The 16,145-nt window shown below is 42.5% G+C and overlaps 1 protein-coding gene across 1 annotated transcript in view; it reads right to left on the bottom strand.

Annotated features, from left to right (window-relative positions):
• KIF18A (kinesin family member 18A) overlaps window positions 1-16,145 on the bottom strand; it is a 107,305-nt gene that overhangs the window by 75,394 nt on the left and 15,766 nt on the right. The window contains exon 6 of the mRNA XM_007067912.4: window positions 6,619-6,816. Within this exon, the coding sequence (XP_007067974.2) occupies window positions 6,619-6,816 (198 nt within the window). The remainder of the gene's footprint in view (window positions 1-6,618; window positions 6,817-16,145) is intronic.

Raw genomic sequence — 16,145 nt, 5'->3', positions numbered from 1 at the left:
TTAGGAACAAAATTAACTGTCATCTACTTTGACAGCTATCACTTTGTACATGAGCAGACATATGTACACAGAAATTAGATAAATTGTCCAATTATCTTTGTTTTAACCTCCTGCCAGATAAGTATGAGTGTTTCTTGGCCCAATTTATCCAAGTTAACTGGGCAAGAAGAGGAAAGTAACTATATTTTTGCCTCACTGCCTGTTCAGAGAATGGGGAGGGAATTTCCTTTGTACTGACACTAGCATGTGCTACTCTTTCAGATTTTGTATCACATTGGGTTTATTTTTCCTAGCACAAGTTTCTTTATGGTACAGCTTGCTGAAGGGGTTTGATAGTTACTCTTCCACAATTTAGCTCTGCAGTTCTCTGGTGCTGTTGATGTTGCAATACATTTTCTTTCAGATGAAATTTACAAGCACATTACCCTGCTTGACAGAAACAGTGAGCCACAAGGATTTCCTGAGGAGAAACTCCCACATGTTGTGTGTAACATTTTGCTGGCTTTTCTTTTGGCTGGGGTAACATTTTTCAACTATGCCAATTACATAGCCACCCTGACACAAACTTTCAAAAACATAAAACATTGAGTGAAATGCGCCTTGACTCCAGAAGGAAAAATACCCTCAGTCTTTTTTCTCCAATTATTTAAAACCATTTGGAAGACTGTATATCAGTGGTCTCAGGGCCCACAACTATGTTGTTAATGTAAGAATTGTCCAACATAGCATGTGTAGCTATAGTGGACAGGAATCTAAAGTTCTTAAGGCTCCAAGTTACAGGACCCCGTTACCAAGAAGAATGGACATCCTTTTTTCAGTTGCTGAAAATTCAGCATGGGGTAGCATGAAAACAATAAAATATTAAGCCCCTGCCAACATTTAGGATGCCAAGCTTCTTGAAAGGATCAGAAAGGAAAAGCTGAAGTCCAAATTAGAGCTATGGTTTCCCCACTATATTATCTAATTTCTCATTTGAATTGCAAACTTTTTAGTTTTGTAATAAAGAGGCAGCATGGTCCAATTATAGGACACCATGCTAGGCATTAAGAGAAGGGTTTTGTCTCTCATTTGCTGTGCGACTTAGCCAAATTGCAATCTGTGCCTCTGTTTCCCCATTGGTAAAATGGGGATAATGAATACTTACATACTTTGGTCAAGTGGGCTTGATAAATGGATACAAAGCAATATATTTACCAAGTTTTATATTATCATGCCATTATTAATAATCCGCAAATCTCATGTATTTGAATATAATTAATAATTACACCTGAAACATAGAGGTTATGAAACTTTGAAGAGAATTACCTACAGCTGCAACATGTAATTTTTAAAATCCTATGCTCCATCACTTAGCTACATGCTCCACACTGAAAGTAACCAGTAATTTGAAGGAAATCTCCAAAGCAACAATCTGCTCTCTCAAACATATCTAGCTGTGAGGCATTATCCTGAGAAATAATATGAACACAGGAAACATATGCATAAAACAAAACACAGACCTAAAATCTAAGGGCTATATTCTGCTGTCTCTGGTACACATCTCCTACCAATGTTAACAGGCGCCACACTGAAACTTCCTGAAGAAGAATTTGGCCTGTTTTGTCTTACAGATACCCCTCTTCCCCTTGTGTTAACTTCTCTCCCCTGTATTTAGGCTCATTGATAAAATTAACTCTCCTTTTCTTCCTGCTATCCTAGCAGATTAGGGTTTCTATAAGTCCCACCATTTCTCAGTATATCCCATATCCTGCAAGTCTAGCTGAACAAAGTCAGTTAACTTTGCTTAGGGAAGCCTCATCAATCTGATGCCATGAAATCACTTGGTATTCCACAAGTGAAATTACCAAAAGTGGCAGCTCTAAGCAGTATGCTCTTATCCTTGATTTTCACTTTGCTTTATTACACTAAATCTGTGTGTCACAGTGAAATGTGAGGAGAGGCGAGGGGAGAGAATCCAAGAGTCACATCTACAGTAACTATGGATTTGAAAAAACGAAGACCATTTATGCATGAGTAGGTAACTAATTGTGCAATTATTTTGGAAAATACCTGTCCTGCAACACCTAACATGAATGCTGAGTACTGAGAATAGATCAAGTAGCCTATTCTTTAAACCTAAGTATAAATGAGTGAAAAAAATTCAGCCTGATTTGCAGCACATTGCTTCAGATTTCTGTTAGTTTCTTGCCTGAATGCAGGGCCAAATAAAAAAAAAAAAGTGGTCATTTAATAGCTTCATTGGGAAAAAGACAAGACAATTCTAGTACATATCATGCTACAAAAATGAAGGGACCCAAAAGTATTTCTGTGATCTGGAATATGGACTATTGTTTGTGACGTGGCAACTCACTATCTTTGTTTGCATTTGTAATAATCTGATATTTTTTCATACTTAAATTACAGGTTTGTTTTTACCTGTGTTCCCATTTATTTTATGTACTAGGATTTTGGCTCAGCATGTTATGGTTGTAAAAATAACCTCCTAATGTGAATCAAATATAAACTTATGCACTATCATCTTCCTAATATGCAGACAACTTTGATGTATCTGTTGCTGTGCTCATAGCTTTGCAAAGCAGCAACAAAAGAGTGGAATTAGCAAGATTGGTCAGTTTCTCTGCTGCTGTTCAGAACAAATTGGACAGCAGTGAAATTGTCAAAAAATCATGTCTATTACATACTGATGCTGGAACTCAAAAACAAAAGGCTAAGATGAGTAAAATAGAAACCAGTCTCCCCTAAGCACTAGGCAGGCTGGGGGATAAGGGTTGGAAAAGGTTGGTGGAAGAGAACAAACAAACAAACCCCTTTCTTCTCTGTTCCAGCAGACAGAAAAAAGCAGGGCTTCATGTTTCTATAACACTCACTAGTCAAGAGTTGATGAGAAATATTGAGCCTCTGCAAATCAGGGTTTGCTGTGTCTGGACATGGAAGAAATCTATGTATACTCCCCATTACAAGCAGCTGGAGCTGCGACTTAGGTTCCAGACACTGTCCCAGACCTTACTGCTGGTTTTCTCCATCTTCACATTGTGTATTGTTTGCTGACAAGCATGTTTAACCCTCAAGCTAGTAAGTTTATGTTACAGTTTCCTCCCCTCTCCCTCCAAGGCCTGCATTAAAAGTAGCCTGCTTGGAGCCACTTCTAAATTTGCCTTTTTTTTTTTTTTTTTTTTAAAAAGGGATGTCCCAAGGCAGAGAGTATGCCGCACACCATGAAAGAAAAACCTTACCCATAAGTCTACCCCCCTGAAGTGCAGACTCACTAGATCCTACTCTAGGAGATGCCCAGCATACACTAGACTCTGATGTTACACTCTCCACACAACTATGCTGCAGTCTGGAGCCAGCTTATAGGGGTAATACCAGTGGTTTTTTTTAAAAAACAAAAGAAAACACATTACAGTGTGTGTGTGTGTGTGTGTGTAATCAAATATAATACATAATACAATTGTTGTAACTTGTTAACATCTTATTTTATATTCCATGGGATCTCTTAAAAAAAAAAAAAAGACAGCAATGTTGTTTAAGCATTACATTACACTAAAGTCCATAGCTAGCTGGCACAAGTTAATAACATCCCCCAAGCTTCTCTAACATGGCTTGGAGCAGAAAATCAGGGCACTATAACAGTTTTTTTGGTTCTTGCCTATTTCTTTCCCCCTCTCCTGGGCTGCTGGGTGAGGGAGGGAGCAAACATCCATTCTGCAATAGGCACTCCCTACACTCAGGCAGTCCGTTGATCTCCTTGCCTGCTCTCCCTGGGGCTCCTACATCCTAGCAGGGAAACAGGCAATAAAGTAGCCAGTGATACTCTTCTCCATTCCCTGTAACTCGGTAGAGAGCCGGAGCAGCTGTAGCAAGAACTGAACAGTTGCTGTTCAGAGCGCTTTAGCCTCACATCAAAGTTGCTTTGGGTGGCTGAAGGGAAAGCCGTTGAGATTCCAAGGCCAGAATGAACCATTATGATACAAAAAGGGACCAGTTGTGGAAGCAGGGCCTCTTACTTCCTCCCTGTTGTAACAGGACTGGTCCAGCCACTTAAAAGGTGCAGTGTGGCTCAGGAATACATCTTCAGTTCATAATCAAATTGAAGTTTTCTTAATAGAGTTGCCCACAAGGGCCACAGAGGTCACAAACGGCCCCAGCCCACATGTGGGATGCCACTGTGATAGATGTTATAAGCCATGGCTCACAATCATGGAAAGAGTCTAAAGCAGTTTAACAGGAGGTAGGCCACGTCTGTTGGTCCATTGTAATGACAGTACATATACACAACCCTCAATTCTGAATCCTAAGTTTCAATGCAGTTATAAATGGTCCTGTCCATAACCACTCTCTCCATTTTATCTACAAAACCAGTAGCAATCCAATGAAGCAAGAAAAAGAAGGCTAGTAGGGACAGGAAATAGCAATACATAAAGAAAACTTTAATAGTAACTTTCCCCCCCTCCTTCATGAGGATACTTCTGCAGATCCCTCAAGAAGGCACTTATGTAAACAAGGACTGAAGGACTTATTCCTGAAATTAACTTCCGATCTGGCTCTAGAGTTGAGAGTACAGCTGAATACATGAAATGAATGAATTAAAGTAAGTGGCAGGCTTACAAATTTCAAAGGATACATTATGTACTTCTGGGTGCATTCTGCGCCAAAAAATTTAAAAATTCTGCACACAGTATTTTAAAATTCTGCAAATTTTATTTGTCAAAATAACACTACATAATCACACCAGTTTCAATTATTTTGACAATTTATTTCAAAATACCTGTCAGCAAGTATGTCTGTAACAATACAGAGACACACAAAAATCCCCCCAGGAGTAGAGAGTTAAAGAAACCCCTACGACAACCCAGTTCCTGTTCCTCTGACCTCTCCCCCTCCAGAAGCCAGCCGGGGGGCCAGACACCCACAACTCCTTCCCCCCAGACCCAGCCAATAAACCCAAACTCCCCTTCTCCAGTCGTGGAATCCCCCCAGCCCAGATACCCGCATCCTCTCCCCCCAGCCCAGATATCCGCATCCCCTCACCCCCAGAACCCATCTGCAGCTGCCCCCCAGCCCAACCACAGGGCCCCCCCGGGGCAGCGTCTTCTATGTATGAGCTGGGCTCAGGGGTGGGAGAGGACTGCATCCCCCCCAAAGGCCATGAACAAGAAGAATGACTTCTGGAACAGCGTGGTACTCTACCAGAAATAGCCCTATACTCTTTTTCTATTCACTTTATACACACAAGCCTCTCTGAATATGCTTGATGGCTTTGGAGAAGAGATATGAAAGATAAATAAATGGTTTGGTTTATCTTTGGTATAAACTTTGAATGACAAACTTGAATGAACTTTGGTGACACGTTATCTCATCATTGGGAAATACTGTACAAGAAGAGAGTCCTTCACCTAAGGATTTCACTAACCTACCTAGATGAGATGGCAACCGATAAAGAAACTAAAGGAAAATAATGTAATGAAGAAATGGTTAAACAACATAATCCCAGTAGTTCTAAAAGAGCAGCCAGGAAGTAGCAAGGTCACATTCCAATAGCGAACAGGTTGTGGGATACAGATCTGACAACCCTTTCAAGTAACATTTTACAACAAATGGGTGAGGAATGAAGTTTGCTAAAAAGGGCAATAAAACACTGAAAGCCATAAAACATTCACATTCTGCATGTGTTAATGATTTGTTAATTATGTAGACCTAACAAACGCTGTGATTCTCAATGATACTCTTTAGCTGTAGTATTACAAACTTCACTTCATTATTGTGATATCTCAAACAATTTCTCTTGTGTATTATTTAAAACGACCTAAAGCAAACTTCAGAAAAGAAATAGCCACTTAATGAACCTTGAGGCACAATCCTGCCTCTTCTTTATCTACAGTAGGTAATTTAGTATTGTGGAAGCAGGCAAGCGTTTAGGAGACATGACTATTATACACCCGAGAGCAAAAACTTTTCCTTTTACGAACAGATGAATTCTAGGATGTAATGTTTGCGGGACAGGAACAAAAACTTATTTACCCTTATGAATCCCTCTCTCTCAGGCATTTTAGGTATGTAACAAGGGGATCCTAGAGTGACACTTTATTCAGGCATGTAGCGCAATGCTTAAAGCCTGGACATATTTCTCATTGGATAAATGTTCTAAAGCTAAAGGTTGGGAAAAGCAGTGTGCTACATTTTTATATAAAAATCTACATATAGCTAAGCTAACTAATTACTACAAAAATTCTAACTAAACGAATTTGGCAATCAAGGAGAAGATGATGCTGGTAACGAGACTGCTAGCACTAGTGATACAAGAGGCATTCAGGACTCTTATAAAAGGCTCCCTCCCTATAAGTGCACATGAAATGTGAAATCAGCACTCAGTGTGTGCTCACCATACAACAGTTAAGCTGCTTTAAATTGTTCAGTGATTGCAAAGTATAGCAGACAATTCCTACAGTGGGAGTCCACAGGGAAAGAAGTTTTTATATATTTTCTAAATTAGTGCACATATTAGAAAATATAAGGCAAGATTGTACTCTTTTTAATGATATTCCCTCTGGTTAAACGGTATAAGGAAAAGTTGACACGTGTGCATGTTTATTCTATTTGAAACAAAGCAGCACTTACCTTTGGATCCGCCAAGGCATTAATAACGTTTCCAAGAGCTAGCAGTGAACGGTTAATGTTGGTCCCTTCTCTAAAACGAGCTCCTTTGGAATTTGTGGCACTGGCACGTTCAGACCCTGCCAGGTCAATGAGGGACATTTTGGCAATACGAACATTTTGACTGATACTTGCTGTTTTATCTTGCTGCCTTAAATAAATCTATAAAAGAAAAAAAAAACTGCAAGGATTAAAAAAACAACCACCAACCTCTCCCCAAGCAATAGCTCTTATTTAAAGGACAATACAATTCCACATCATAAGGATAGTTACATAAAAATGTTTGTGTAGGTGTTTACAAAGTACTGCCTGGAGTTATCACTCTGTACATACTGAAGTATTAAGCAGAAATGACTATTTAGGGGAGAGGGACAGAGCGCGATAAGTTCAAAGATTATCTGCTCCCCTCCAACAAGTCGTAATATTGTATGCTCCCCACTTTATGTAGTAATAGGAGAAAATTCAAGTTTACCTGCTAAAGACACAAATGCACTTTCAAATCAGTCTTGCAGACTTCAGACGAAAATGGCTTTTTTTTCTTCGAGATGTATATAATGCAATGGTCATTTTAAATGTAATGTGTCTTGTCCAAAAAGACAGAATAGTTTTTAAATTCACAGTGTAGAGTCCCAAGTGCCATAAGAAAAGAGAGTGGATGTTCTGATCTTCAGTAAAGAGAAGTTACTGGTAAGTAACTGTAGCTCAGCAGTATTGCCCATTCATTCACATTGTGGAAAAAACGATTGCCTACCTTTTCATAACTGTTGTTCTTTGAGATGCGTTGCTCATGTCCATTCCATTCTAGGTGTGCGAGCGCCCATGTGTACGCTCAGATATTTTTGTCTTAGTGGTATCTGTAGGGTCAGCTGTAGTGCCCTCTGGAGTACACTCATGCACTGGTATAACAGGCGCTGCCGACCCTATGCCCTCTCAGTTCCTTCTTCACGGCAACTCTGACGGGGGTAGAAGGGCAGGTAATGGAATTGCCGTGAGCAAGACATCTCAAAGAAGAGTTATGAAAAAGGTAGGTAACCATGTTTTCTTCTTCAAGTGCTTGCTCACGTCAATTCCATTCTAGGTGACTCACAAGCAATATCCACAGAGGTGGGCTCAGAGTTCATAGTCTAGCGGCATGCAGTACTGCTCTATCGAAGGCAGCATCATCTCGGGCTTGCTGGGTAAGTGCGTAATGGGACGTTAACATGTGGACAGACGAGCAGGTGGGCGCCCTACAGATGTCCTGGATAAGCACTTGGGCTAGGAAACCTGCTGAAGAGGCTTGTGCCCTGGTTGAATGGGCAGTTACTATCACCGGAGGTGGCACTTTTGCCTGATTGTAACAGCGAATGCAGACAATCATCCAAGAAGAAATTCTTGAGCGGACACCAGATGCCCTTTCATCCTGTAGGCCACCGCAATGAACAATTGCGTCGACTTGCAGAATGGCTTGGTCCTTTGAATGTAAAAGGCTAGAGTCCTCCTGATGTCTAGGGAATGCACCCTACGCTCCTCCGACTTATGCGGCTTAGGAAAAAAGAACAAGTAACAAAATGTCCTGGCCCATATGAAACTGTGAGATAACCTTGGGCAGGAAAGCCAGGTGTGGCCACAGCTGGACCTTGTCTTTGTAGAAGACTCTATAGGGCGGTTCCGAGGCAAGCGGCCTAATCTGGGAGACCTGATCTCAGAGACCTGTCAGCCAGATGTTATTGCAACTAGGAACGTGACATTCCAGGACAGGAGGAGGAGAGAGCAGGAAGCCAGAGGCTCGAATGGGGATCACCTGAGCTGCGACAACACAAGATTCAGGTCCTACGGTGGAACGGGGTCCCCGACGTGTGGGTAGAGGTGCTTGAGGCCCTTGAAGAACCTGGCAGTCATGTCCTGGGTGAAACCCGACCTACCCTCGAGCAGTGGACGGAAGGTCGAAATAGCAGCCAAGTGGACCTTTATAGATGAAAGGCACAGGCCTTGGAGCTTGAGATACGGAAGGTAGTCTGATAAGACCATATTTTCTGTATCTAACTTGGTCTAACGGTCACGTAATTCATCAATTCTCTAGGAATGTTCTCTTCACAGAGATTTTTTCCCCCGAACAGTCTAAAAAATGTTTGAACAGAGGAGCTGTGTTGTAATCTGGGCTCATAGACACAGCTCTCATTTGGGACTACGAGGCAAAGGGACAGACAGACAAACACACACACACACACGATGCACCCTACAGTAGCAGGTACTGAAAGAAATACTCCAAAAGTGGCTTTAAATAGTCTGTTCCACTGCAGTGCCCATTGCACTTCGAATACATTGAAATGGAAAAATCGTTCTCTTCTGGCAAAGGACCTACTCTAAGCAGCCCCAGTAGCATATGGAGCAAACCTTTCATAAACTTGATTACTGTAGGGTACATAAAGACAGTTGACCCATACACTGGAAGGTGGAAAATTGGAATAGCAGCCAAATGACATCCAACTAGAAGTTGAAGAGTTTTAAATTTGTTCCAAGGGTAATAAGAATGACGGTCACCAATTCACTCCCCTTTGAACTGCTCAAATTCTCTCTTCTGGTTGTTCAAGTAGAACACCCTCAACTAAAGCCAGGTCCACACCACAAACTTACGTTTGTATAACCAGGTTCTCAGTGGTGTGAAAAATCCACACCCCCGAGCAATGTAGTTATACCAACCTAAACTCCAGTGTATACAGCGCTGTCAACAGGAGTAAACATAGCTAATCTTTCATGAAGGTGGATTAACTATGCCAAAGGGAGGAGCTCTCCAGTCAGTGTAGGAGCATCTTCACTAAAACGTGACAGTGGTGCGGTTGCTCCGCTGCAGCTTTTTACATGTAGACCTGCCCTAACTCTTCCAGCAACCTAAGATTCTAGTTGCAGATCTAATAAACTGACATGGGTGGAGACACTTCAACCTTGAGATCCAGTAAACTGAAAAACAGGACTTGTAGTTCCAAAGTCAAACACTGAATGTCGGGACAAATCTGCCAACTACCATGCCAGGGCTATTGACAGCATCTTGGGTACATACCAATTCATGTTCAGAAAGACTTCCTGAATCAACAATATCAGAGGGCATTCACAGAGGAATTCCTGATCCAAGTCCAGAGAAAGACAGTCATGATGTTGGGTCTTCCTTGACCCTGAAGCAGACCTGGACTCAATGGGCATTACCAATTAATGGAAAGAGACCTAACTTTGATTCATTTCACTTGTAGAACAGGTGATGCAACACAGACTTCATAAACCATTTGTGATGTTGACTATAATCTCTACTAAAAAAAGACTACCAAGACATCTTTCCATGGTAGGTGAGTCATTTGTAGAGGCTATCCTCCCAGAGCAGAAAAACTTAGGTGCATCTGGCTAGATCAAACCATCCTTTAACAGTTGGTGAATACATGGCCCTAATCTTGCCCATCAGAATTTGGGCAGGTTTGGAGGATTTGACCAGAGTGAAAACCTTGCAAGCCAGACAAACAACACTTATCTTCAGTATCATGATGTAGCATCTTGTTTCCTTCAGAGTTCATAAAACTTGTGGAGGATGGAGATCTAGGTGAGCACTCCAGTCCACCAGCTGAAACTATTCTTATGGTAAGGGAAGATGAGAAAGGATCTGTGACAGGCACACATTTCCATTGAGTCTCTCAGTAAAGCATCTTATATGACATGTTGTGGCTCAGGTGTTCATAGTGTTGAAGTGTGGGCAGTACCACCACAGCCAGCCCAAAGGTCAGGTAGTGAAAGATGTTACTCGAGTTCACTGGTGAAGAACTTGTCCTTTGGCACCTCTGCAGCGAGACAGACGTAAAGTATTCTTTGTGTATACAAAACTCCTGAACACTGTGCACTTTCCTGAGAGCCAAAGTCTAGATATAGACAAGGGTGCTCGTATGTCTGAGAAAAATACAACAGTCAGAGATTTAGTGAGCCACTCTTCGCAGTTGGTTGTGTTATACTCCCTGCCTCTGGTTGACAAACATGCATCTGACAACTTCAAAATCTCTTATGCAGAGCTTAGGGTCAATGGTGTTGACTCATCAGAACAGATTCAGTCAGCCCAGCATGGCGACATCAGTGGCACTCATTTGGGGCACAGGTCCCTTCTGAAAAGTGGTTCCCCAAAGTCAATACTGTGGTTCCCCAAAGTCAATCTCAGCTCTGCACTCAGCTGACTCAGACACTTTGACCATTTTTGCAAGTGGTCCTTCACATGGAATTGTGCTTGATCCTTAGCATCCTCAGTTTACCTGAAGGAGTCAGGATTTTGGTGTTTCTCATGTAGAGCACAGAGCCTTAACAAGTAGGTCTCCAAAACTGATACTGGAGTTACACAGCACTAGGTTTATTTTTTTAAACAGTTTGGTCTGACCCAAATTTCCAACAAGTTTTGGTACTCCCATTCCCAGGGGTGGATTTACCATGAAAACACACAGTGCCCTGGCACAGGGTCCCCCAACAACAGGGGGCCCCAGGCCGGGCACTCAGTCAGCTCAGCACCAGTGCACCCCCTGGAGGGGGGGGTGGGGAGGGGGGCACTTCTCCACGGGAGAGGAGCTGGAGGGATAGAAGCTGTGGGGAAGCAGGAGGGCAGGGAGGGAGGCTCACCTGCAGCCTCAGGGGAGCAGGCGGGAGATGCAGCCGGCCGGAGTGCTGCGAATGCGGGCTGGAGGACTCAGGAGGAGCACAGGGCAGCTGCGCAGCCAGATGGAAAGAAGCGTCGCTTTGAAGGGGAAACCGCTGCTTCTCTCTGGCTACATGGTTGCCCCTGCTCCTCCTGAGTCCTCCAGCCTGTGCTCGCAGGGATGGATTCAGAAAGGGGGTGGGGATTCAGGGGCTGCAGCCCAGGGCTCTGAGGCCCACTTAGCCCTGGCCCCTGGGCTGCAGCCCCTAAGCCCCCGCGTTCCATCTTTGCCAAGCTGTGGCGATGGGGGGGAGGAACGGGGGTCGGCTCCGAGAATCGCGGCCAATGGGAGTTGCAGGGGGCGGTGCCTGCAGAGCAAGAACGGGGCCGCGTGGAGCCACCTGAGTTCCCTGAACCTGCACCCCCCGCACCAAACGGGAGCTGCCCCAGGTAAGTGCTCTACACCCCAACCCCCTACCCCAGCCCTGAGCGCCCTCCCACACCCTAACTCCTGGCTAGACCACCCCCCCCATTCCCAATCAGACCCTGCACCCCCACCTCCAGGCCCCTCCCGAATGCATCTCTCAGTGAATTTACAGTTTGAAGAAAAAAAAACAAAAAAAAAAAAACTTTTTTTAAACCCAGCTCTAGTGTAAATAATCCTGCACATAAGATACAGACAGACAAATATAAAATAAGGTAGTAGATTACTTTTGTTGACAGAATGAATCTTGGTTCTTGAACAACAGTTTATGCAATGAACAAGAAAACAGACATTTGTAGGAGACAGCCAACTAAATATTTTGGTCAACATCTTAAATAGATCTAAAAAGACAAAGTAAACCCAAGCAAAGGGTCAAGATCTAGCTCATTTACAAGGACTAATTGGATAAGAGAAGTTGCAATGAATGTGGAAGAAACTCTGACTGGATAATAATAATCTGGTGATATTATCTTTGCAGGGATGGCATGGTATTTAGCAGATGTGGTTTCTACCGGGTAAAATCATGTTTTTACTGTCCCAGAAAAAAAACAGTCAGTCACAGTTTAAGGCATTTCCTATTTAAAAAACATATTAATGCAAAGCACATAATGCTTAGTTTTATTTACATATTCAAATTGTGGCAGTAGATTCAGAGATTAATTTAAGAGTGTACAAATAAAAAGTAAAACTGCAGTGGGCTTAATACTAATATATGTAATGATAATACTGAACATTGGAATGTTTAGTAAATATTTTGGTTAGTTTTTCCTCAAGGAAGTAATACATGTCATGTTGAAAACATTTGATTATATGAGAATGACAATAATGCAGAATTGTAGGCCTGAAGTATTAAGCAATCAGGAGCATGCAGAGTTGCAGACTGCCAATCTAAATCCACTTGGCCCTGCAGAATTCTGTAGCAGAACACTAACTTTGATGTTGTCAGATGGTAAAGATGTGGCCACTCTCCACTCGTGAGCACCTCCTGCTGGCCAGACACATGCTGCGCTGTTTTTTGGTATCCTGTTCCAGATGGGTTTTCAGTGATGCAGTCTTCCAGCTGAGCAACACGCAGTCTGTATGTGAAACAGACGGAAAACAAACCCCTTCCAGGGTAATAGTCCAACAAAAGGTTGGCCCCTCCCCAAAGTCCTTAGTCCCATCTTTGGGCCTGTTTAAAGCAACCTCACCCTTCTCAGGCTCCAAACGAAATTTTTTTTCCCTCTTTGGCCCTTGGCCACGCCGTCTGGGGCCGGTGGGGAGGACTAGGTCTGCCCACTACTCTGGGTCCCAACCCAGGGACCCTACGACTAGCAGTCACCTGCTGTTTCTGTCACTAGTGTCTATTGCTGTATTCTCTGGGCTGCGTCCCACTTTGTCCCATCAGCTTCTTGGGTCCTCAGCCTGTTCCATGTTTAAGCAGAGTCTCTCCCAGGCCTCCTTGCCTAGAGAAGCTGTAACAATCTCTGCCCTGTTCTCTCAGGGTTCTATCTCACATGCCCCTTCACCTGGTGAGCTAACAAGTTTCTGGCCCTTCTCATTAGGGTTCTGTCCCAGCCAGGCCTCTGTGCCCATACAGCTTCACACTCCTACACCTGCCTATGCAGGGTTTCTCCCCAGTCTCTGTACCTATGGAGTCTCCCAGGACTTCCACTCCTTCTGGTCCCAGCCAGTGACTGCTCTGTCCAGCTGCTGCAGCTTCCTCAGCCAGCCAGGAACAGCATCCTCCTTCCTCTGGCTCCAGCCAGCAACTGAGCTGTCCAGGTCCTGCAACTCCTTTTATAGGAGCCTTGTAGGCTCTGATTGGCTTCCTGCCCTGTAGCTTCTCCAGGCTGCTTAGAGGACTCCACTCTGCCTTTTTTCTCAGGCGGGGTGTGGTAGGACAGCATGGCCTTCCGGAGGCCTCAAAGGGCCTGGTACACCCTGCTATATGGATACACAAGCCTATACCTCAGTTCTGAAGGGATATATCCAAAGTTTAAAAAGATTTGTTCTATGCTTGCCAAACACTGATGCAATTGCAACACGAGTTCTATAAAGTCAGAATATTAGCATTCTTCAGATTTTTCCCATGTTATAGAGAAAACTCTCTCTTTCATGGCAGATGAAAAAACACTGCATTTGGATACAGAGATTCTTCTACTTTAAATGCTAGTAAATATGTAAAAAAAAAAAACAACCCAAAACACAGGATTTTTGTTGAGTAGCCACTGCCTTGAAATTTCTTCTTGTTCAGCTGACAGTCGCTTTACTTCAGATTTTGGATGAAGGAGGTTGGCCAATATGGAGTAATTACAAAAGAGATTTATGAGGCACTTCTGCCTTGTGTACAAAGTATAGTTGGAGCTACTAATAAATGAAGTGCTTGTACCACACAATAGAAATTGCTGATGTATCCCTTTGGAGTGTGTCAAGTGCCACAGCAACTGATTTCAACTGACTGATCAAGTTCTTTGCTTCCAGGTAAAGTCCTTGATTATGAATTATACTGACCACTCTATTTTCAAGTGCTGCCTAATGATTACTCACAATCCTGGAGATTATGCAGCTGATTTTTAAACATATGTTTCTAGGCAAGTTATTTGACTGTTCCATCGTGTGTTACCAGGAATGGAGGTTTTACAGAAGCTTGGAATTCTCTTAATCAGACTCCAGGCACATGGTGATTACAAAAATACTTTTGTAAATCTACAACCTCGTTCAAAAGACTTGGTGTAAGGTCTTGTCCAAGTAGATTTAGCCAATATGATGCACAGCCATACGTAACCAAAGTATTGTGATCTTGTTTCAAATCACTTCTCATACTTTGCATCTTTTTCAAATGGTCTGTCAGGTAGTTCTTAAAAACACAATTGTACAGCTCATTTGATAATGCCTTGGCTTCTCTTGCCAGTGTAGCACAGTACTTTCTAGTCTTCTTATTGCTTCCAGTATCAACTGCTGACATACACCATGATTTTCCTTATGTGCACACAGTTAGCTATCATTAGGTCATTGTACACATCACTCCAGCCATTTGGTATTAATGTTACGCTTTCCCACATAATTTGTTGCTTTCTTTCACCTTCAAACCATCAGTGACCGCATCTAACAGTTCACCTGCTATCCTTCTTTCAACTGGGTGCTTTGTAGCCCAGTCTTTGGCAGCTGATTATTGATTGAAAGTTGGATTCTCAACAACAAAAAAGGGAATATTACAGGCGTAAAAATATTCTGCAATTTTCTAGTCTATTTTTTGTTTCAGTTGAGGAATTACTACAAGCATATCCGTTTGTCGTTGAAAAACCATGATACATCCTCATTGTCTTTGGCCAACTTTCTTTTGATGTACTTAGCAGTGGCAATGCAGTACTATCAATACCTTCATCCTGATTCAGATTCTAATATTTGCATCTGGTTACTCAAAGTCAGTGGTTCTGGTATCTGTTCTTTCAATTGCATTTTGCAAAGTGGTTCTTTGTATGGTCGGCCTTTCCACCCCCTTTTCTTTGCATTTTTTGCATCCAAGATTCTTTGCCATCTTCATGAATTTTCTCAGAATAGCTACGAATTTGGGCAATGGGTCTTCCACTTTTGCTCATGTTGAAATAGTTTGACTCTAGTCACCGTACTCACAGAGTTCAGCTGCAGCAGCTGTATTCCAGTTAGCCAGCTCAAGAGACAGACAACTGGACTGGACAACTACTATGGCAGTTTCTCTCAAGCAGAAACTTCTAAATCTAGAAATTTCCCTTGTCTGTACAGTGAACACAAAATTTTCATTGCTAAACAAAGAAGGGGAATTCCAAGATTCAGAAATTTCTGTTTGAGGTAGACAAAGCAATAGTATACATCTTAAGGTTAAAGGTTTTTTTGTTTTATTTAATTTCCTTTTAGTTAATTTTAAACGGACCATATTATTGCAAAACTATTATCAGATTGCTAAAGGTTTTTCAGAAAGATGTAGGTGAAGTAATATTTTTTATTGAACCAACTTCTGTAGGTGAAAGAGACAAGACTTTGAGCCTGACCCCCCCCCCGGATTCCATCTCATGCTATTAAAAGGACAAAAAGGAAAAGGTTGTCCATGCCACCTTCCTTCTACCTTCTGCTCCAGCTAATGTGGGTACATCTATGAGAGTAGACGCTGTGTGCATATTGAGGCACTGCTTGAAGAGAGTAGAGGAAAGGTGACACAGGCAACTTTTCCTTTCTTTTTTGTCCTTTAGTAATGTTATATGTAATCCTATAGCTGAGAGTAAACTGACTGTAAAAAGGAGGTAAAAGGGCTCGTACATTTCAGCAACTGTGTGGTTAGAGTAAAGATGTGTGTGTTAATGGGGTGTGTTGGGGCACTAATGAAAGAGGATAAAGTTAAAGTTGCTCATGCAT

Source organism: Chelonia mydas, chromosome 6, assembly GCF_015237465.2.
Source record: "Chelonia mydas isolate rCheMyd1 chromosome 6, rCheMyd1.pri.v2, whole genome shotgun sequence".
Taxonomy (NCBI): domain Eukaryota; kingdom Metazoa; phylum Chordata; order Testudines; family Cheloniidae; genus Chelonia; species Chelonia mydas.
The sequence above is the reverse complement of the archived record's forward strand: the minus strand, read 5'-3'. Positions and strand labels throughout refer to the sequence as shown.